Raw genomic sequence first — 21,370 nt, forward strand, 5'->3', positions numbered from 1 at the left:
AGTTAGCAGAAAAGCTTGATTGGTTCTCTCATAGATCAAAGCTTTTTTCAGGACTGTTTCCTTTAGTACTAATCTCTGATAGTCAAAATCATCTAAAAGCATCAATGGGAAAGGTAGGCTGAAATGTTGAAAAGATTGATTTTAGACTGCAAAGTAGAATGGAACAGTAGCAACTTCTTGTTGCCAAAGTTGAGAAGAAACATCAGCATAAGAAGCTGATTTCATTTGCCATGTCAAATCCATAGATCTCACATGGAGCTTAAAAAGTCAAGATAGTATCTGTGACTGTGCAATCAAAACTAGCAATTTTTAATGTGTGATGCATGGAAAAAAGAACAGGACTGTGATCAGTCAGTCACAGTTGCCATCTTAAAAGTTTGACTCCCCTTCATGGATGTCCTTGCCTCAAGGGTTTATTCGAAATATAAATATAGACAGTTCTTCAATTATGATAGCAAATAGGATTGGGACTGCATCATGGAGCATCATAATCTGACAGGAATCCCAGGTAAGAACATGCAGTGTGGGGGGAGCGCAATGGGCTGGGGGAGAGGCTGGAAGATTTGGGAGGCACAGTGCAGGCCACCTGCGAATCAAGGGAGGCTGGGGACAGCTTGGGGAGCCCAATGTAGATTTGTCCTCACCAGTTTACCCTTTGACTTTGCTTGTGTGAAGCTGGTCACAAATGGTGAGCACAGGACCATTGCTCTCTGCTATGTCATAACTGCAAGATGGTCACCCAAGCACCTAGATTACAATAGTATAAGTGTAGTGATGCTGCAGCAGCTGGAACTTCAATGGCCTTATAACTGTCACTGTCCATTTTTAAAGCTCTGGCATAACTTTGAACAGTCACCGAATGAGTGGACTTAAGTTGAGGACTACCTGCAGGCTATTTTAGTATGTAAAATAAAGTATCTTTTTGTTGTGGTTGGCTCTGGCCCAGCTCCTGCCCCAGGGAATGTGGAGGTGGAGGCAGGGGAAACGTCAACATGTCCTAGGCCTGTTTTGTTGCCGGCAGAGTCAGGGAGTGCAGTTTCCTCTGACGAAGAAGAAGGTGGGGGTGACTTGGAAGAGGGGGGGCTTGGCACACAGCCCAGGAAGCCAATCACCATTATCTTCAGTCGATTCGGATGACGAAGTGTTAGACCCACGCAGGCGCAGACTTATGCATCGAAGAGACCAATTGAGGAAATATTACAGGAGATAAGAGAGGCCACCTGTGTTTGGGTGGAGCTCCAGTAATTAGAGCTGCTGATATAAATAGCAGCATGCTAGTTTGGCCATTGTGGAAGATTATCTGATCGAAGTTCTTCAGGATTGTGCCTCGCTGTGTCTGAACTATGTTTGTGGATTTTTTACGCCTTTGATACCAAAGCAGAGTAAAGTGCGTGTGTGTTTCATTGTGGGAAGAAAGAGGGCTGTGATGTTTCTTCACAGCTACTAGCTAAGTACAGTAATACCTCATGATACGAACTTAATTGGTGCAAGGAGGAGGTTCGTAAGACGAAAGGTTCGTAAGATGAAACATTGTTTCCCATAGGAAACAATGTAAAGTCATTAATCCGTGCAACCAAAAAAAACCCCCGCAAAAAAACGGCTTTCGGTGACTGCTGGGAAGCCGCACGGCTGTTTTAAAAGGTGACAGCCGGCCTGGGGGACTTCCCAGCACCCCCCCCCCGAACCCGGGTTCGGGGGGGTGCTGGCAAGCCCCCCAGGCCGGCTGCGACCTTTTAAAACAGGCGCGCCGCTTCCCAGCTGTCTCCTGAAGCCGAACGCTAAAGCCGAACTTCCGCGTTCGGCTTCGGGAGACAGCTGGGAAGCGGCGCGGCTGTTTTAAAAGGTGACAGCCGGGCTGGGGGGCTTCCCAGCAACCTCCCGAACCGAACCCGGGGTTCAGAAAATTTTTGCCTCTTCTTACGAACTTTGTTCGAGTTACGAACCGGCGTTCGGGAGGCTTCTGGGAAGCCCCGCCGCCCGGCTGTCACCTTTTAAAACAGCCGCATGGCTTCCCAGCAGTCTCCGAACGCCGGTTCGTAACTCGAAAAAAGTTCGTAAGAAGAGGCAAAATTTTTCTGAACCCCGGGTTCGTATCATGAGTTGTTCGTAAGACGAGGGGTTCGTATCTTGAGGTACCACTGTACTTAAGGACTGATTAAGGGACTTGTACAGCCGACAAGGTTGTTTTGGAGAAGAGTGCTCTTTGCAATACAAAAAGGGTGCTTTGTTTCTTTTGAATTTTGTGATAAAGGACATTGTTTTCAATTTTCAAATGTGTGTGTGTCTGAAATTTGTACCAGTGAATTTTTGGGAGGCTTCTACCAGAGAGCCCGGCAGAACACTTTTAAGAAAGCATGTAAGAGACAGATTTAAAACATACACTCTTTGTGTGTTTTTAGCAGTGGATTATAGATGATAGGCCAAAACCAACCCACCCACCCACCCATTCAAGTTATGAATGAATCTGTAAGTTCTAATAAAATAGGTTTTTAGAAGTCTCGGGTTTTTTAAAAAAAATTAGTGGAATCTTTCCTTTAGATGGTTGGCCTGTAAAACAATTTGAATGCAAAACTAAAAGAATGGTCTGGGGCATGATACATGAACATATCATTCCTGCACATCATAACCTCCTGAAACAAAATGTGTTTTCCTGAGATTATGCCTATGAGCCCAGAAAAAGCTACAGCTACTTTGGAGTTGCAGACAAGTGAAATGTGTATTTCAAAGGAGCTACAAATCACCTTTCCCCCTTCTTTGACTTTGGATTGCTAGACAGCGGTATCTCAATCAGTGTAGGGAAGGAAGAGACATACAAGGCAGGGTACCTACATGTAGTTCCTGACAGAGTCAGGAAGGATGACCACACAACGCTGGCCTTCTTTTAGTTCTTGGGCTGCCTTGACGGCAACAGACATGGCACTACCAGAGCTACCACCTGTCAAAAGACATGGGAGATTCTCAAAATTCAAGCATATTGGAATGTACAGTATGAAGAGGAAATAAAATGGAAAGAGGGTGTGAGGCCAAAGCCTCTTAATTAACCATTTAAGCACACTTTGTTTAAAGCACTGTAAGTTTCGTAGAAAAGTTCAGTCATAATCAAAAAATGTTCTTTTACTGGCAGACATTATTCAATAACACAGGAATATAATGCCCAGGCCATTTTAATCCAGCATTTTGTTTCTCACACTGGCCATGAATATGCCTCTGAAGTGCTCACAAATAGGAAGTAGAGCTATATTCTTCTCCGACAAATCTTGGACCACACTTAGGAAATCTGTGCATTGACAGCATTTCCATTGGTTGAAAGGGCCCTACTGCCTGGATCCACACAAATTCTATGCCAATATATTTATTGATTTATTGATTTATTGGATTTGTATGCCGCCCCTCTCCGTAGACTCGGGGCGGCTAATAACAGTAATAAAAAACATCATATAAATCCAATATTAAAACAACTAAAAAACCCTTGTAAAACCAAACATCCCTACAAACAAACATAACATGCATAAATTGTAAAGGCTTAGGGGGAAAGAATATCTCAATTCCCCCATGCCTGACGGCAGAGGTGGGTTTTAAGGAGCTTACGAAAGGCAAGGAGGGTGGGGGCAATTCTAATCTCCGGGAGGGAGTTGGTTCCAGAGGGCCGGGGCCGCCACAGAGAAGGCTTTTCTCCTGGGCCCTGCCAAACGACATCGTTTTGTTGACAGGACCCGGAGAAGGCCCACTCTGTGGGACCTAACCAGTCGCTGGGATTCATGCGGCAGAAGGCGGTCTCGTAGCTACCCTGGTCCGGTGCCATGAAGGGCTTTATAGGTGATGACCAACACTTTGAATTGTGCCCGGAAACTGATCGGCAACCAATGCAGACTGCAGAGTGTTGGTGTTACATGGGCATTTTTGGGAAAGCCCATGATAGCTCTCGCAGCTGCATTCTGCACGATCTGAAGTTTCCAAACACTTATATTATGATATATGTGGTGGCACAGTGGTTAGAATGCAGTACTGCAGGCTACTTCTGCTGATCATTGGCTACCAGCAGTTTGTCAGATCGAATCTCCTCAGGCTCAAGGTTGACTCAGCCTTCCATCCTTCCAAGGTCGGTAAAATTGCCCCCGATTGTTGAGGGCAATATGCTGACCCTGTTAACAGCTTAGAGAGGGCTGCGAAGCACCGTGAAGCGATATATAAGTCTAAGTGCTATTACTATTGCTGTATCCTAGTTCTTGAAAAGACTCTGATGTCAATGGAGGGCAATACCAGCTAAAGAACTGGCAGCTGTGGTTTCACATTACAGTATTGTGTTTTAATAATATGAAAGAGACAGCTAATGCCCTGTCTGTAAACAAGATGAAGAAACAGTTGGAACATCTAGATAGCTACTACAAGAAAATCACACAGGCTATAAATAATGGCATGATAAATGAGCAAAAATGGAGCATTTGTAAGAAAAATATCATTTGCCTGCAAGCACGAACTGACGGGACCAAAAAATAGACAAAGTCATAGAAAATGGTCTAAGTATCATTTTAAATTCAAACTCAAATCCTATGGCATCTCAGGATCCTTCCACAGCTGGATTACAGCATTCCTGTCAAACAGACAAGTGGTCAAAATAGGAAGCACCATATCCACCCCTATCCCAGTTAAAAGCGGTGTTCCCCAAGGTAGTGTACTGGGACCAATCCTCTTCATTCTCTACATCAATGACCTTTGCGATTACATCACAAGCAACTGTGTCCTCTTCGCCGACGATGTAAAACTCTTCAACACCACCGATAACACAACTACTCTCCAAAAAGACCTGAACTCTGTTTCTGAGTGCTCTAACACATGGCAACTCCAAATCTCAACTAGGAAATGCTCTGTCCTACACATTGGGAAGAAGAATCTGAACTTCAAATACGAACTGAATAATCAAATTATCACAGATAATCCCCACTCGGTTAAAGACCTTGGTATACTAATAACAAAAGATTTAAGTGCCAAAACCCACTGCAACAACATAGCCAAGAAGGCTTCAAGAGTTGTAAACCTAATCCTACGTAGCTTCTGCTCTGGCAAGCTCACACTATTTACCAGAGCTTACAAAACTTTTGTCAGACCCATCCTCGAATACAGCTCATCCGTTTGGAACCCATATCGCATCTCAGACATTAACACCCTTGAAAATGTCCAAAAATACTTCACCAGAAGAACCCTTCACTCCTCCACTTGAAGCAGAATACCCTACGAGACTAGACTTTCAATCCTGGGCCTAGAAAGCCTAGAACTAAGACGCCTTAAACAAGATCTAAGTATTGCCCACAAGATCATATGCTGCAACGCCCTGCCTGTCGGTAACTACTTCAGCTTCAACCACAACACAAGAGCACACAACAGATTTAAACTTAATATTAACCGCTCCAAACCTGACTGTAAAAAATATGACTTCAGTAACCGAGTTGTCGAAGCGTGGAACTCTATACAGTAGTTATTTATTCATTCATTCATTCATTTAATTTTTATGCCGCCCTTCTCCTTAGACTCAGGGCGGCTTAAAACATGTTAGCAATAGCACTTTTTAACAGAGCCAGCATATTGCCCCCACAATCCGGGTCCTCATTTTACCCACCTCGGAAGGATGGAAGGCTGAAGGCTGTATCTCCTATACCTTTCTTCTATTCCTATATCTCTTCTTCTATTCTTTCATTGATACGTTCTATTCCTATAACTTCTCTTCTATTCTTTAGAGTATAAAGCTTGGAATTGGATACAACAGAATAGAAGGGAACTGGGAAAAATCACAAAGTACAAAGACCTACAAATAGAAGTAGAATGACTGTGGCAAAAGAAAACAAAGGCAGAAGCAATAATAAGCGCCTTGGGTGCAATCCCAAAACATCTGGAGCACCACTTGAACGCCAATAGCACTGACAAAATCACCAGTCAATCCACTACAAAAGGCAGCTTCACTTTGGAAGAACTTAAATCTGGGATGATACCTTTTTTCTAATAGCTGAAGTCACTACTGTTATTTTTTACTAAATCATCCTTACTCAAGAGATCTAATGGCATAAGCAGCATTTTACATACTCTATAGCTCTCTGCATATAAGAACTGCTTTAAATGATATGATGCGTATTGGGTGATTTGCAAAAGTAGACTTCAGTAAAATCCATGACATCCAAATTCACAGTTTTTTCTTAAAAACTGTCTGGTATGGAAGTAAAATGCAGCAATATTAAGAATGAAAAGGTGGCCACAATCCTATTATTGTCTTGACTACAAATTATACTATGCTTACCACATAGGAGTCCTTCTTTTCTGATTAGCATGCGTGAGAAGGCAAAAGAGTCCTCATCGTTACTCTTATACCATTTGTCTACCACCTAGAAGGAAGGAAGGGCACAAAAACATAATTCTAGACCTGTTGTTTCATATGAGTCATCCATTCGTACTAGACCTTAGAATCATAGGGCTAAAGGGACCTCGGAGGTCTTCTAGTCAAGGCAGGAGTTCTTATACTATCCTGGTCAAGTGGTTGCCCAGTCTACTTTTGAGAACCTCCAGTGATGAAATACCCATAACAGTAGGAGGCAAGCTATTCTGTAAAAAACTTGCTGGTTGCTATTGCTTCAATTTCATTTGGGATGACCAGAATGTATTAGATATGTCAGAAAATTTATGGAAAGAATGAATGGATTTAGCAGTGGATTTTTAGGTCCACTGATAAAAAATTCAAGAAAAAACATTTTAGGTCCACTGATAAAAAGTTCAAGAAAAAACATTATCTGGATCCAATAATACAGTTAAATTGCAGTACAATTAAAATACAGTAGTCCAGGGTGTTCCCAGGGCACCCAGGGTTTCCCCCTTATGTCGACAGGGCACCTAATTAATCCTCAAATATTCCCATTTATATACCTTGCAATACCTTTCTGAATCTCCCATTTTTTTCTGTGCTATTCACTTCCAGGGAGTCTATACAAGCTATATAAAGCAAGCAGACTGTTCTTAAGAAAGAGCACCTAAGTCATGTTTTACTACCAATAAGTCCTGTTATAAATATTGGAAAATTCCTGTAATAATAAGAACATAAGAAGAGCCATGCTGAATCCAAGTCCAGCATTCTGTGTCCCACAGTGGCCCACCAATTGTACATGGGGATCTTGAGCAGAATAAGAAGGCAAACCCTCCCTTTCCCTTGATCCCCAACAAATGGTACCCAAGGGAATCCTGCTTGCCTCAACCAACATAGACGCGGCACTTGGACATCCGTGTCAATGTTCAAACCCTGGACTATAATAATTTACCTTCCAAAATTCAGACAAAAGTATGATCAGATCTATTAAAGCTCAGGAATCAAAATAAAATTTGAATATCACAAGGATTAAAGGCTAAGTTTGGATCAGAAAAATAAGAAGGGAAATAGATTAGTCCTGCACTTAAGAACAAAAGGGATTTCAATTAGGGTCACACTAAAGCAGTGTTTCTCAACTGTGATAATTTTGAGAGGTGTGGAATTCTGGGAATTGAAGTCCATACATCTTAAAGTTGCCATGGTTGAAAATCAATGCAATAAAGTATATACATACATAACAAACCTTCCTTACCGATTTATCCAGAACTGTGGGTATGAAATCGTATCCAATACCTTCCACTTCATAAGTTGTCTTGTCAGTTACGTTTAATTGTTCCGGGTCCGCTAGGATAGATCCTTCAGGATCAACACCTACAATCTGCAGAGCAATTTGTTATTGAAACAGTATTTTGATGTTAAATATACACATATGAAAAAGACAAATAAAATTACAGAAATGACTACAGAAATTACTGTAAATTAAAATTACTGCATCACTGGTACCTCTGCAGTTATGCCTTTGGAAATAATGGAATGAATAAACTTTTGATATTTCCACTTAAAATTTAAATATTGTGTAGGCAATCCATTTTTCAGTCTGGAACCATAAATAAATAAAAATCAATTGCCCATTTTAATTTGGCATTTGCATAAATCCATGATGAGGGACAATTTTTAAATAATTGTCCTAAGAAATAATTTACAGAATTTATCCTGGGAAATTATGAATTTTAATATAGATGAACAGTGGGGATGTTATTTACACCTTACATTTCCTGGAATTGTCTTTTTTTTTTAATCAAAAGTTTTCTTAGGTGCTTATTTTCTTCACCCTTTCTGGAACTGATTCATTTTTTCCTTTCTAAATGTTTACTTGGAATGTGAGAGCAGTAGTTTGTACAGGAATATGTTAACCCGTTTCACTCTTATCAATACAATTTTAGCAGCCAAAATCTTATTTCCAAATAACAAACAGAAAGCAACTATATATAACAAAGAATTGCAGTCAGCAACACCAGACTCTGTTTCTTAATAACTGGGCCCTATTCTCTGCATTGATTTTATTTCTCAAAAAGTGAACATTAACCATCTGTATTGTTCTCAATAAATGGGAAAGTTCATATTGGATAAGTTCCGTCAGCAGCTAATGTTAAGAGATAGGAGAAGAAATTACCAAAAAACATACATAACATACACCATGAATGTCTGTTCACTCATTTAATATGATTGCAAAGCTATGAGGTTCTGCCATGTGCTAATAGAAACATAGAAACAAAGAAGTCTGACGGCAGAAAAAGACCTCATGGTCCATCTAGTCTGCCCTTATAGTATTTTCTGTATTTTATCTTAGGATGGATATATGTTTATCCCATATCTTAGGATGGATATATGTTTAAATTCAGTTACTGTGGATTTATCTACCACGTCTGCTGGAAGTTTGTTCCAAGGATCTACTACTCTTTCAGTAAAATAATATTTTCTCATGTTGCTTTTGATCTTTCCCCCAACTAACTTCAGATTGTGTCCCCTTGTTCTTGTGTTCACTTTTTTTTTCTGTTGGTGGAAAAATAGTTAGTTACTAAATCAGATTCTACGGGCATTATGAGCTCAAGCTAAATTCTGGTTGTTTTTGTTTTATTTTCACATAAAACTCTGTACTGCTCCTTATGAATATAAGTACATAGTTGCTTTAAAAAAAACCATTATTCAAAGATTTACAGGCAATTCCTTACTCTCAGAATGTTTCTATATGTCTATGCTAAACACTTTTTAATCCAAAGGGAAGACTTACAACAAAAATATCTCTCTTCAAGCATTTAGTGACACATTATTTATGTCAGTTTTTTAAAAAAAATATGAACTTCAGAATTAATAGTGATGATATTCTCAGACATGTTTCTGGAAGGACGGTTATCCAGGTAGCCAGCCTCTGTATTATAACAAATACTTATACCGTGTTTCCCCGATAGTAAGGCAGTGTCTTACTTTCTTTTTACCCCCAAAAGCCCCACTGTGTCTTACTTTGGGGGTATGTCTTATATTGTCCCGGGCACCGGGGCCGGCTCGTCTTCGGGCTTCGGCGAGTCAGAGGGAGGGCATTTCAGCACACAAACGCTTCGAGGAAAAGGAAGGGACGCGGTCGCCCCCCCTCCCCTGCCGAACCTTTCCTTTCGGTCTCAACCCCCCCACCTCCACGCCGTCTTCTCTCCCTCCAATCACCCCCCCTCCATCCCCCCTCCCCCCTTCCAATGGGCTATTGGACGTGGCCAAACCCTGCACCTCCCGCGTCTCGTGTCCTCGGCGGTAGCGCATAGAAACACGTTCCCAAGCAGGAGCAGCGGTGGCAGCGGCAGCACCAGCAGCGGTGGTGGCAAGGAGAGGAGCCCTGCCTCGGATACGAAAGGCGGACCCGGGCGAGCGAAGCCGAGTGACAGCAGCAGCACCTCAGGGGCGAGTCCAACGAAGGGACTCCAGCTTTCCCTGTATTCCTGGAGCTGCCGCGCCTGCCTCTTTCCCTTTTTTTGCCGGTTGTGCGCGCCACTTGTGCACGCCGTGTGTGGTGTGGCGCGGTGTCTGTTTGCAGCAATGGCTGCGGCGGCAGCAGCAGCGAGCAACAAGGCGTCGGGAAGGCTCCAGGGGAATGCGGCAGTAGCCTCCCCAGCTGGGAAGAGCGAAGATTCTCTCTCTCTCTCTCCCCCGTCACCCACCCTCATGTTCCCCTCGGACCTCCTGGCGTTTACGCGCCGGCTTGGGATCCTGCGCCAAGAAGCCTGAGGGTGCTCTGGCCCAGCCTGGCTGTGTGCTTGAGTGAGGGGCTGTGAAGGTGCTCTCGTTCTCCAGCGAGAACGAGAGCACCTTCACAGCCCCTCACTCAAGCACACAGCCAGGCTGGGCCAGAGCACCCTCAGGCTTCTTGGCGCAGGATCCCAAGCCGGCGCGTAAACGCCAGGAGGTCCGAGGGGAACATGAGGGTGGGTGACGGGGGAGAGAGAGAGAGAGAATCTTCGCTCTTCCCAGCTGGGGAGGCTACTGCCGCATTCCCCTGGAGCCTTCCCGACGCCTTGTTGCTCGCTGCTGCTGCCGCCGCAGCCATTGCTGCAAACAGACACCGCGCCACACCACACACGGCGTGCACAAGTGGCGCGCACAACCGGCAAAAAAAGGGAAAGAGGCAGGCGCGGCAGCTCCAGGAATACAGGGAAAGCTGGAGTCCCTTCGTTGGACTCGCCCCTGAGGTGCTGCTGCTGTCACTCGGCTTCGCTCGCCCAGGTCCGCCTTTCATATCCGAGGCAGGGCTCCTCTCCTTGCCGCCACCGCTGCTCCTGCTTGGGAACGTGTTTCTACGCGCAAAGCTGGCGGCGGGAGCGGCGGGGTCCAGCCCTCTAGCCGGCGCCTCGCCAGCTATCCGTCGCTTCTTTCTTCTCCGCCTCGCCTCCGCTACTCCCGCCGCCGCCTTTTCTCTCCCCACCGGGCAAGAGGCCGGGCGAGCAGGCTGAGGCGCTGGAACTGGGGCTGCCTGTCCTTGGCGTGAACGGCCGAGGAGTCCTTCTTATCCGTGCTGGGTTTGGGAGACTCTCCTGGGCGCGAAGCTCCCTCGCCATCGCCGCGAACTGCTCCAACGCCTCCCTCGCTTTTAGTACCGTGTTTCCCCGAAAGCAAGACATATGTCTTACTTTCGGGGTATGGCTTATATTAGCCGACCCCCCTGAAACCCCCCATATGTCTTACAATCGGGGGGGTCTTACTATCGGGGAAACACGGTAATATGTTATAGGTATTTCTTTCAATGCTTGAAGAATAAATGTAATTATTATAGGAATGGACTGTGGATACACGCAATCCAAATTCTCTGCAGACACATTCTCGTGGCTAAATGTAGCAAATGAATTCAAGAGCAATCAGGTTTATAAAAAGTAGCCATCTCAATAAACATGATTTCAATTATAAAGGAATGGCTGTCAATCACCTTGGTAATCAGCAGGATTTTATTTGTCTTTTGCACCGTTCGCATGGAGAAGGAAATACTTTTTTTTTAATCACCTGCCATTTGCAGAGTTTGTAACAGTGCCTATAAGGTAATCTACAAGGGCACGTGTCTAGACACAGACACTCCTATCAGTTTCTTAGGCAGTGAACCCAATGTCCTTCGTTGGGACTTACTGTGCATCCAGGGCACTTTTCCTTGATTTTCCGGGCAATACCAGTGATGGTGCCTCCTGTGCCAGCTCCAGCCACAATCATGTCTACTTGACCTATTGAAGAGGCAGAAATAAATATTTTACCAATATTAAAAAGCTGTACCTAGATGAGCTATAACAAACATTTGTCATGCTTTTTCAATAGTGACCTTGAAAATGAGGATACAGTCATGGATGTCTCATGTTCCTATTATGTATTCTGAAAGCTTTCATTGGGAGAGAAGTAGCTGTGTATCCGTCACTTTACTACAATCAATACTTCATCAGCCTATCAATGTTGATGAGCATTTCATATCCCCCCCCAAGAGACTGAAAATTTGGGTGTCCCTTATACTCCGAATGCAGCTTTTTTGAAGCACTGTTTCCCAGCCCTAACGAGCTGCTAAAGATCTTCTCAGCTTTTCTGGGCTTATAGGAGTTTTTCATTGCTACTCCAAATAAGTTCTTTTCCAGCCCCAAGTCTTTGCAGGCTTGCTTTCATTGCTACTCCCTCTGAAGATTTTTCCCCAGCCCTAACCAGGAGATAAAATAATGTGCTGAAGCTGACCAGACTAAGGACGCTGGCTAGAAACATAGAAACATAGAAGACTGACGGCAGAAAAAGACCTCATGGTCCATCTAGTCTGCCCTTATACTATTTCCTGTGTTTTATCTTAGGATGGATATATGTTTATCCCAGGCATGTTTAAATTCAGTTACTGTGGATTTACCAACCACGTCTGCTGGAAGTTTGTTCCAAGGATCTACAGTACTACTCTTTCAGTGAAATAATATTTCTTCACGTTGCTTTTGATCTTTCCCCCAACTAACTTCAGATTGTGCCCCCTTGTTCTTGTGTTCACTTTCCTATTAAAAACACTTCCCTCCTGAACCTTATTTATTTTATTTATTTATTTATTTATTATTTGGATTTGTATGCCGCCCCTCTCCGAAAACTCGGGGCGGCTCACAACAAGTGAAAAGACAATCCAATACATTAATCCAATTAATTAAAATATTATAAATTTAAGAAAAACCCCTATACTAACATACACACACACAAGCATACCATATATAAATTCAACATGCCCAGGGGAAGATGTTTAGTTTCCCCATGCCTGACGACAAAGGTGGGTTTTGAGGAGTTTACGGAAGGCAGGAAGAGTAGGGGCAGTTCTGATCTCCGGGGGGAGTTGGTTCCAGAGAGTCGGTGCCGCCACAGAGAAGGCTCTCCCCCTGGGGCCCGCCAACCTGCATTGTTTAGTTGACGGGACCCGGAGGAGGCCCACTCTGTGGGACCTAATCGGTCGCTGGGATTCGTGCGGCAGAAGGCGGTCTCGGAGATATTCTGGTCCAGTGCCATGAAGGGCTTTAAAGGTCATAACCAACACTTTGAATTGTGACTGGAAACTGATCGGCAGCCAATGCAGGCTGCGGAGTGATGGTGAAACATGGGCATACCTGGGTAAGCCCATGACTGCTCTCGCAGCTGCATTCTGCACGATCTGAAGTTTCCGAACACTTTTCAAAGGTAGCCCCATGTAGAGAGCATTACAGTAGTCGAACCTCGAGGTGATGAGGGCATGAGTGACTGTGAGCAATGAGTCCCGGTCCAGGTAGGGCCGCAACTGGTGCACCAGGCGAACCTGGGCAAACGCCCCCCTCGCCACAGCTGAAAGATGGTTCTCTAATGTGATATGTGGATCGAGGAGGACGCCCAAGTTGCGGACCCTCTCTGAGGGGGTCAGTAATTCCCCCCCCAGGGTAATGGACGGACAGATGGGATTGTCCTTGGGAGGCAAAACCCACAGCCACTCCATCTTATCCGGGTTGAGCTTGAGTCTGTTGACACCCATCCAGGCCCCAACAGCCTCCAGGCACCGGCACATCACTTCCACCGCTTCGTTGACTGGGCATGGGGTGGAGATGTAAAGCTGGGTATCATCGGCATATTGATGATACCTCACCCCATGTCCTTGGATGATCTCACCCAGCGGTTTCATGTAGATGTTAAATAGCAAAGGGGAGAGGACCGACCCCTGAGGTACTCCACAAGGGAGAGACCTCGGAGTCGACCTCTGACCCCCCACTAACACCGACTGCGACCGGCCAGAAAGGTAGGAGGAGAACCACTGAAGCACAGTGCCTCCCACCCCCAACCCCTCCAACCGGTGCAGAAGGATACCATGGTCGATGGTATCGAAAGCCGCTGAGAGATCGAGGAGCACCAGGACAGAGGATAAACCCCTGTCCCGGGCCCGCCAGAGATCATCCATCAACGCGACCAAAGCGGTTTCCGTGCTGTAACCGGGCCTGAAGCCCGACTGCTGGGGACCTAGATAATCGGCTTCTTCCAAGGACCGCTGGAGCTGGAGTGCCACCACCTTCTCGACAACCTTCCCCATGAAGGGAAGGCTGGAGACTGGACGATAGTTGTTGAGTACGGCTGGGTCCAGGGAAGGCTTCTTGAGGAGGGGGCGCACAAGCGCTTCTTTATAGAGTGATGGAAAAACTCCCCTCCCCAAGGAAGCGTTGGTAATCTCCTGGGCCCAGCTCCGTGTCACCTCCCTGCTGGCCGAGACCAACCAGGAGGGACACGGATCCAGTAGACAGGTGGCGGAACTCACAGCTCCAATGGCCTTGTCCACTTCATCAGGTGTCACCAGATCAAACTCTTCCCAGACAGGTGGACAAGTACGTGCCCCAGTCACCTCGACTGACTCATTGTCAGTCGACTCTGTTTTACAATTGGAGTCGAGGTCGGCCCGGATCTGAGTGACTTTATCAGCGAAAAATGTGTTAAACTCCTCGGCACTACTCTGCAAGGGCTCCCCAACTCCCCCCTGGTTAAGAAGGGAGCGGGTCACCCTAAACAGAGCGGCCGGGCGGGATTCCGCTGATGCAATCAAGGCGGCATGGTACGCGCATCTTGCCGCCTTGAGCGCCACTTTGTAAGTCTTAATAAAAGCTCTTACAAGTGTTCGATCAGATTCAGACCTGCTCTTCCTCCATCGCTTCTCTAGACGTCTCTTTTGGCGTTTCAACTCCCGGAGCTCCTCGTTGAACCATGGAGCTCTACGGGGTCTAGCGCCACGGAGAGGTCGCAAAGGCGCAATCCGGTCAAGAGCCTCCGCAGCAGCCGTATTCCAGGCCTCCGCAAGAGACTCCGCCGAACTGTGGATGAGTGCCTCTGGAATAACCCTTTAACATATTTAAATGTTTCGATCATGTCCCCCCTAGATGAATAACTGGTAGTAGGTAGATTTCCCCCCGTTTTCCTCCCCCCAAATTAGGGTGTATCTTACACTCCAGTGTGCTTTATACTCTGAAAAATACAGTACTTCTTTTTCCGCTCATATTTTGCTCAATATGTCTTATATAAATTATGGCAATTACAGGTAGTCCTCAACTTACCATCACAATTGAGCCCAAAATTTATTATTAAGTTAGGAATTTGTTAAGTGAGTTTGTTCCATTTTATAACTTTTCTCGCCACACTTGTTAAGTGAATCACTGCATTTCTTAAATTTGTAACACAGTTGTAAAGTGAATCAGGTTTTCCCATTGAATTTACTTGTCAGAAGGTCGCAAAAGGGAATCACATGACTCCGGGATGCTGCAACCATCATAAATGTCAGTTCTCAAGCATCAGAATGTAAATCACATAACCACAGGGATGCTGCAATGATCCTAAGTGTGAAAATTGGTCACAAGTCGTTTTTTCAGGGCCATTGTAACTTTGAATGGTCACTAAATGAACTGTTGTAAGGTGAAGACTACCTGTATATTAACACTGATTGATAAAGCAGTCAGTTCTTATTGTAACACATTTTATAATCAGCTTGTAAATGCAAGAACCAATATTTCGCTAACTCAAAACTATCCTCTCCTTACATGATTTCTGCCCTTTTTCTCTTCCTGTCCAGCTACAGCTTGGGGATGTATAACATTTCTTTCTATCTCATGAAATAATGATCCACAAAAGCTTAGGCCAGGGGTAAGCAAAGTTGGATCTTCTATGACTTGTGGACTTCAATTCCAAGAATTCCTGAGCCAATCATGCTAGCTCAGGAATTCTGGGAGTTGAAGTCCACGTCATAGAAGAGCCAACTTTACCTACCTTTGGCTTAGGCAATAATATTGACTAATAGCAACTCCACAAACAGGGGCAGCATATATTAGGTTATCTTTAAGGTGCCATAAGACTCTTCACTTTTATCTACAACACTCCGAGGCTGCAACTAGAAAGTTCCTGTAGTTGCTAACATAAGATGCAAAGATCCATCTTCTAATTTCTTGGTCAATATTTTTGCAAAAGAAGCTTGAATTTATATCTCATTTCCCTGACACGACTAAATTTATTTTGGATTTGTTCCAAGATACTTGAGTCTCTGTCCTCTTATCAATTTCATCTATTAAACATCTCCATGCACCTTATTTAATTTGAATTGCAACATGAAGTTTTAAAGAATTTCCCAATATTTCAGGTACTAAAACTAAGATAAGTATTCTAGAAGTGGGTTCATTTAAAAATGCAAGGTAAGAGTTGGTTTACAGTGGTCACACTTTAAAAATTATTTGGAAGAAGTGCTTTGGACCTTGCATGAAGGCAGCACGTTCTGCTGGTCACGAAAGGAGCCCAATATTTCTCAAGCTTGGTGGCACAAAGAAACAGATGCTGTCACTCAAAGAATTAATTCGGTAACACTAAGACAAGTTTTAAAACAGCAACACCTTCCTTCGGGTTCACACGGAAACTTGAAAAAGGTCTCTGGCCCTGTGTAAAGTTCAAAGTGCTTCTGGCTTATTTTCAAATCATGCTCTGCTCTGTCTTACACAGAAGAAAAAAGAAAAAAGAAAAAAGACTTTATTATGTAGGAGCGCCCTCTACTGGTTTCCCTCTCTTCATTTGGTGATCACAAGTAGAGACTTTGCTTACAAGTCCTGAGTTTCCTATAGGCAGTGGCCAATTTAGAAAATACACCAGGCATTTTCTTTAAACATGACTAAAAATAGTGTGAGGACATGGCTTGAGAAGACTTTAAAATATGTGACTTTGGGGTGGGAGGCTGGGAAGTGGAGACTCAATGTATTTTGGAAAAAATTATCCAGTTACAGCCATAGTTCCCTCTAAGCTGAGCAGTGAGCAATCGCTCACTTAAAAATCATCATCAACTCAGAGTTTTTCAAACCTGCCCAGAAGCTGAGAGGGAAAGAGTGAGAGGGAAAGAGTGCCGCCCAGTCCCGAAGGGACTGCCGCTCAGACACTATACTTTTCCGCCCACCCCCCCAAAAAATTAGAGGGAACACTGGTTACAGCTGCTACTCATTTAGTAACTATATTGGTTAGTGACTCAAATTCCATTGGCCAGGAATTTATTTTTTATTACGATTTGTTGATTTGTGAATAGTCACTAACCAATATAGTTACTAAATGAGTAGCAGCTGTAACTGGATTATTTTTTTCCAAAATACATTGAGTCTCCACTTCCCACCTTCCCACCCCAGTCACATATTTCAAAGTCTCCTCAAGCCATGTCCTCACACTATTTTTAGTCATGTTTAAAGAAAATACCGGATGTATTTTCTAAATTGGCCACTGCATATTGGAAAATCAGGCTCCTGTTTCATACAACATACCAAGCTATGATATCATTTTTATGGGGTTTAGTATCTCCTTTAAAACCAAATCCAAATTCTTGTTTAGCTATAAAGCTTCTACAGCACCCTTTGGTGTTCTGCCATCTCTTCAGTCTGGATCATGCAGTAGGGGTATCATAGATACGTCTTCTGTATATATGGTTAGCATGTACACCTGTTGCAACTATCTCATTAAGTAGGCTTCAACTGAACCTGCTGTACACAAATACTACTTTAAGAATAAATGAGGCAAAAATAGAAAGATCTCCTGGCCTCAAAGCTGTACCCATGTATGGGGTATCTCCATCCACAAAACCAATTCCATCTATTGGCCATGCCAATATGGCAATCTTACCCTTTGCCCTAAAGCAAGATCATAAATAAATGCTACTAGTTACAGAAAAATGTCACCTGTACCATGGGAGTACTCAGGCTGAGGTTTCAAAGCACAGCTACACAGGTACTCGACTGAATACAGTAGTACCTCTAGATACGAGCTGCTCCACATGCAAGTATTCCAAGTTACAAGCCACGACGGGAGCGAAATTTCTTTTCGACGCCCAAGCTCAAATTCGGGATACGAGCCAAGCTTCCACTAGGTGGCGCAAGAATCCTTGCTTCTGGTTATCTCGGAGGGGAAAAACAAAGCCTAAAGCAATTTGTTCCAGATACGAGTTGTTCGACATACGAGCTCTGTTCTGGAACGAATTAAACTTGTATCTAGAGGTACTACTGTATTGCCCAACAAGGTCAGATGAGGTTTAATAAAACCCTTTCTTCATGGTGAACTCATAACATTTAGCAGAGAAAGGAGGATTATAAAACCTTCATTTGTGCATTGTGTATATGTGTGCAAGAAGCTGCTTTGATATAGATTTGTACTGACTTGTACACAAATGAACATATATACACACAGCACAGGTAATTTGCAGCATAGGCTTTAGACAACTATTTTGCAGGGGAATTATGATTGCAGAATATATTCTACCTTGAAAATCTATGGTTTTTACATCTGTTTTAAACTATCCAGAAATTTCAGCAATTGTTCAGATCTAAGATTTTTGCATTTTTCTTTTCCATCTTTGTTTAAGAGATGGAATGAGTAAGTTGCATATGGAAGTAACTTGACCACTGGATGTGTCCTACAAATTGTCTGCAAAAGTAAGTTGTCTGTTGGGCCGAATGCTCTCATGTTCTCATTAATCAATTTCTCCTTAAATAGTTTCAGTTTCCTAAGAAGCATTTGTAAAGCATAAAATGTACCTTCACATTGCTGAAGAATCTCCTCTGCTGTTGTGTCATAGTGAGACAAGGGGTTGCTGGCATTGCGGTACTGTGTAAAAAAAAGAGAGAAAGAAAAAGAGAATGGAGAAAATTCAGAAATAATGCAGATGCAAGATATACCACACATACATTTATTATTAAATGGCTTGAGTTGCTGTTTTATTTCCTTTGGCTTTTTTATATCTATCTTATGTTTTGCTGTAGATTTATTATTTCTATTCATCTTCTGGTGGAAAAATTGAAAACCAGTGCATCAGAAAGCAGAAAATAAATGCTATTAACATTAATGTACTGAAAACAACAAAGAAAACCATTCTAAACTTCAAACATCGAGCACAAATTTCTTTCCTTTCTTCCCTTTCCCCTCTTCCCTTCCTTTATATGTAGAGTAATTGCATTGTTATATTATATTGAAAAAAAAGATGATATATTCTGCTGAACCTTATGTGTCAAGAGTGCCTCCTTTTTAATAGCTAAAATCCTATAAATCAGGTCCATCAGAGAGAAAGAGGTTGTACAAATGTTCACCTGAAACAACCAGTTTCACCCTATTCATTGTTATGATAGAAGCAGTGATTGCCCTACAATGATCTGCAGGGAGAGACACAAAGAATCAATGGATAATAGAAGACAGCATGTTTCCATCATCCAAGTTAAGACAATACGTGCAACCTGTAAGATAAATGCTTTTTCCTCTCAGTCTATTTCCTAATACATGAGCATTTTTTCCTGATTTGTAATGGCAGTGTATGAATAAATTAAAAGAAACTACCATATTTTTTGGACCATGAGGTTCACTGGAGTATAAGATGCACTTTAGTTTTTGGGGAGCAAGATAAGGAAAAAAAATCTGCCTACCAGCATCCATCTGGCTAGCGTCCTTAGCAAACAGCTTGGAACAGATATATTAGCCTTATTTGAGAAGCAGGTTTTTCAGCCTTGGAAAGCTCTGTTTCAGAGGCTGTTATTTCAGCTTTGCAAAGCTCCATTTGAGAGGCTATTTTCAGCCTTGCAAAGCTCCATTTCAGAGGTTGTTTTTTCAGCCTCCAAAAGCTCCACTTGAGAGGCTGGGCAGGGCTACATTCGATGTATAAGATGCAGCCAGATTTTCACCCTCTTTTAGGAGGGAGAAGGGAGAGCATTTTATACTATGAAAAATACAGAGCCATGTAGCCATTTTTCTTGTTCAATAAGTTACCTGATCCAGGATATGGGAGTTGGGGATTTCATTTTTCAATCTCCATGCCACTCCAACATGTGATTCTGGAGAATCAAATCTAGCAGTTGTTGGAGTCCTCACAATTTCAGCCCCAAGGGCACGTAGAACATCCACCTATTTAAGAACAACAATCAAAATTAGCCAAAATGTCTATGCCTGTACATAGGCAATGCTTACGCAACTGGGATATTAAAATGGTTACAGGCTTGGAGTTAATTCAAAAACAAATGTTGTTCCAGACCGGCTTATTTTAGCTCCATATTAAAATGCTTGCAAAGCTTATGAAATGTTAAGATGGCAAGATGAGTCTAGCTTTCTCACACACACCACTGTTGACTTAAGGTGCTTCAGGCAACTAATGCAACCATGTGTTGATCATTCAGTGATAAACAGCTCTGACCTTTTCCATGCTCATTTTCTCTGGCATTACAATGATACAACGATATCCCTTCACGGCAGCTGCCAAGGCCAGTCCAATTCCTGTAACGAAGAAAAATGACACTAAAAAAAGCCAAGAATAAACAACCAGATATGTCCCAGCCCCCCTGTTAATCCTTCTGGCTGATACTAATGGAATATGTGGTATAAAACTTCTGCAAAGTAAAGGAAACACTCTACTTCTTCCCAGTTATGCATTGGTAGCAGCTCTCAGTTTGATTTAAATATGGTATTTTAAGGAAAAAGACTAATGTATCAAATAACCATCCTAACAAAAAATGATAATGCTGCCAAACAACCTATATTCCAGGATTTATGCTTTATGTCCTGCCATTATGAATCAGCTAGATCCCATAATGATAAGAGAAGAGAAAGAGATGGCTGAGTTGTAAGGCATAATTTTCATACATCTCTATCTATGCATATGTTCTTCTCTTGACCTACCTACATGGTTGAATGGGATTATAGTCCCAAACTGTGTGTGCATCACTTTAACATTCCCTCCTCCCTTCGCAAAGAGATGATTTGGATTTTCCCAGATAGGAAATGTATACTGTTTAAAAACCAGTAAGCAAAAGAATTATTTTTCATTTAAGTATTTGTAAAACTTGCTTCAATGGTGTTTACTATTCAGTTCTGTTAAAACTGAGACTTGCATTATCCATTTTTAATTAATGTCAGCTCACTTCAGTATCCAGTCATTTCCTTACAGTTTTACAGTCTATTATTAGTCTTATTTTCTGATGAGGCCAGGAACAGGCATACAAATCTAAATAATAAATAAATAATTAAAAGCGACCCTATTCAGCAAAGTGCATCTCATTCTGCTCACTTCTTCATACCACAGTTCAAATGGATTTTTTTTACCTGTATTTCCTGAAGTTGGTTCAATAATGGTATCTCCTGGCTTCAGAATCCCATCCCTTTCAGCATCTTCCACCATTCGTAAACTGATTCGGTCTTTCACACTTCCTCCAGAATTAAAAAACTCGCATTTGGCCACTGAGTATCACAATTAAAGTTGGATATATTTCCGATGAATCAAGAAAAAAAACAACACCCATCAACTTTCTACGAGAGATTTGGCAAATGCCATTTCATCTATATATATTCTAAGATCTGAACATGTGCACAGATATCTACATATACATAGATTATCTATAGGTATCGTGCATAGATACAATAAGGTAGTACAGTGTTCCCTCAATTTTCGCGGGTTCGAACTTCGCGGAAAGTCTATACCACGGTTTTCAAAAATATTAATTAAAA

General features: G+C 42.9%; 1 protein-coding gene across 1 annotated transcript in view; it reads right to left on the reverse strand.

Moving 5' to 3' along the window:
- The window catches only part of LOC139166658 (cystathionine beta-synthase-like protein), a 49,547-nt gene that overhangs the window by 8,518 nt on the left and 19,659 nt on the right, over positions 1–21,370 (reverse strand). The window contains exons 4-11 of the mRNA XM_070750496.1: positions 20,969–21,103; positions 20,064–20,143; positions 19,643–19,777; positions 18,424–18,493; positions 11,504–11,595; positions 7,596–7,721; positions 6,287–6,371; positions 2,830–2,935 (exon numbers count right to left, since the gene is read on the reverse strand). Of these exons, the coding sequence (XP_070606597.1) occupies positions 2,830–2,935; positions 6,287–6,371; positions 7,596–7,721; positions 11,504–11,595; positions 18,424–18,493; positions 19,643–19,777; positions 20,064–20,143; positions 20,969–21,103 (829 nt within the window). The remainder of the gene's footprint in view (positions 1–2,829; positions 2,936–6,286; positions 6,372–7,595; positions 7,722–11,503; positions 11,596–18,423; positions 18,494–19,642; positions 19,778–20,063; positions 20,144–20,968; positions 21,104–21,370) is intronic.

Source organism: Erythrolamprus reginae, chromosome 4, assembly GCF_031021105.1.
Source record: "Erythrolamprus reginae isolate rEryReg1 chromosome 4, rEryReg1.hap1, whole genome shotgun sequence".
In the NCBI taxonomy this organism is placed as follows: Eukaryota; Metazoa; Chordata; class Lepidosauria; order Squamata; family Dipsadidae; genus Erythrolamprus; species Erythrolamprus reginae.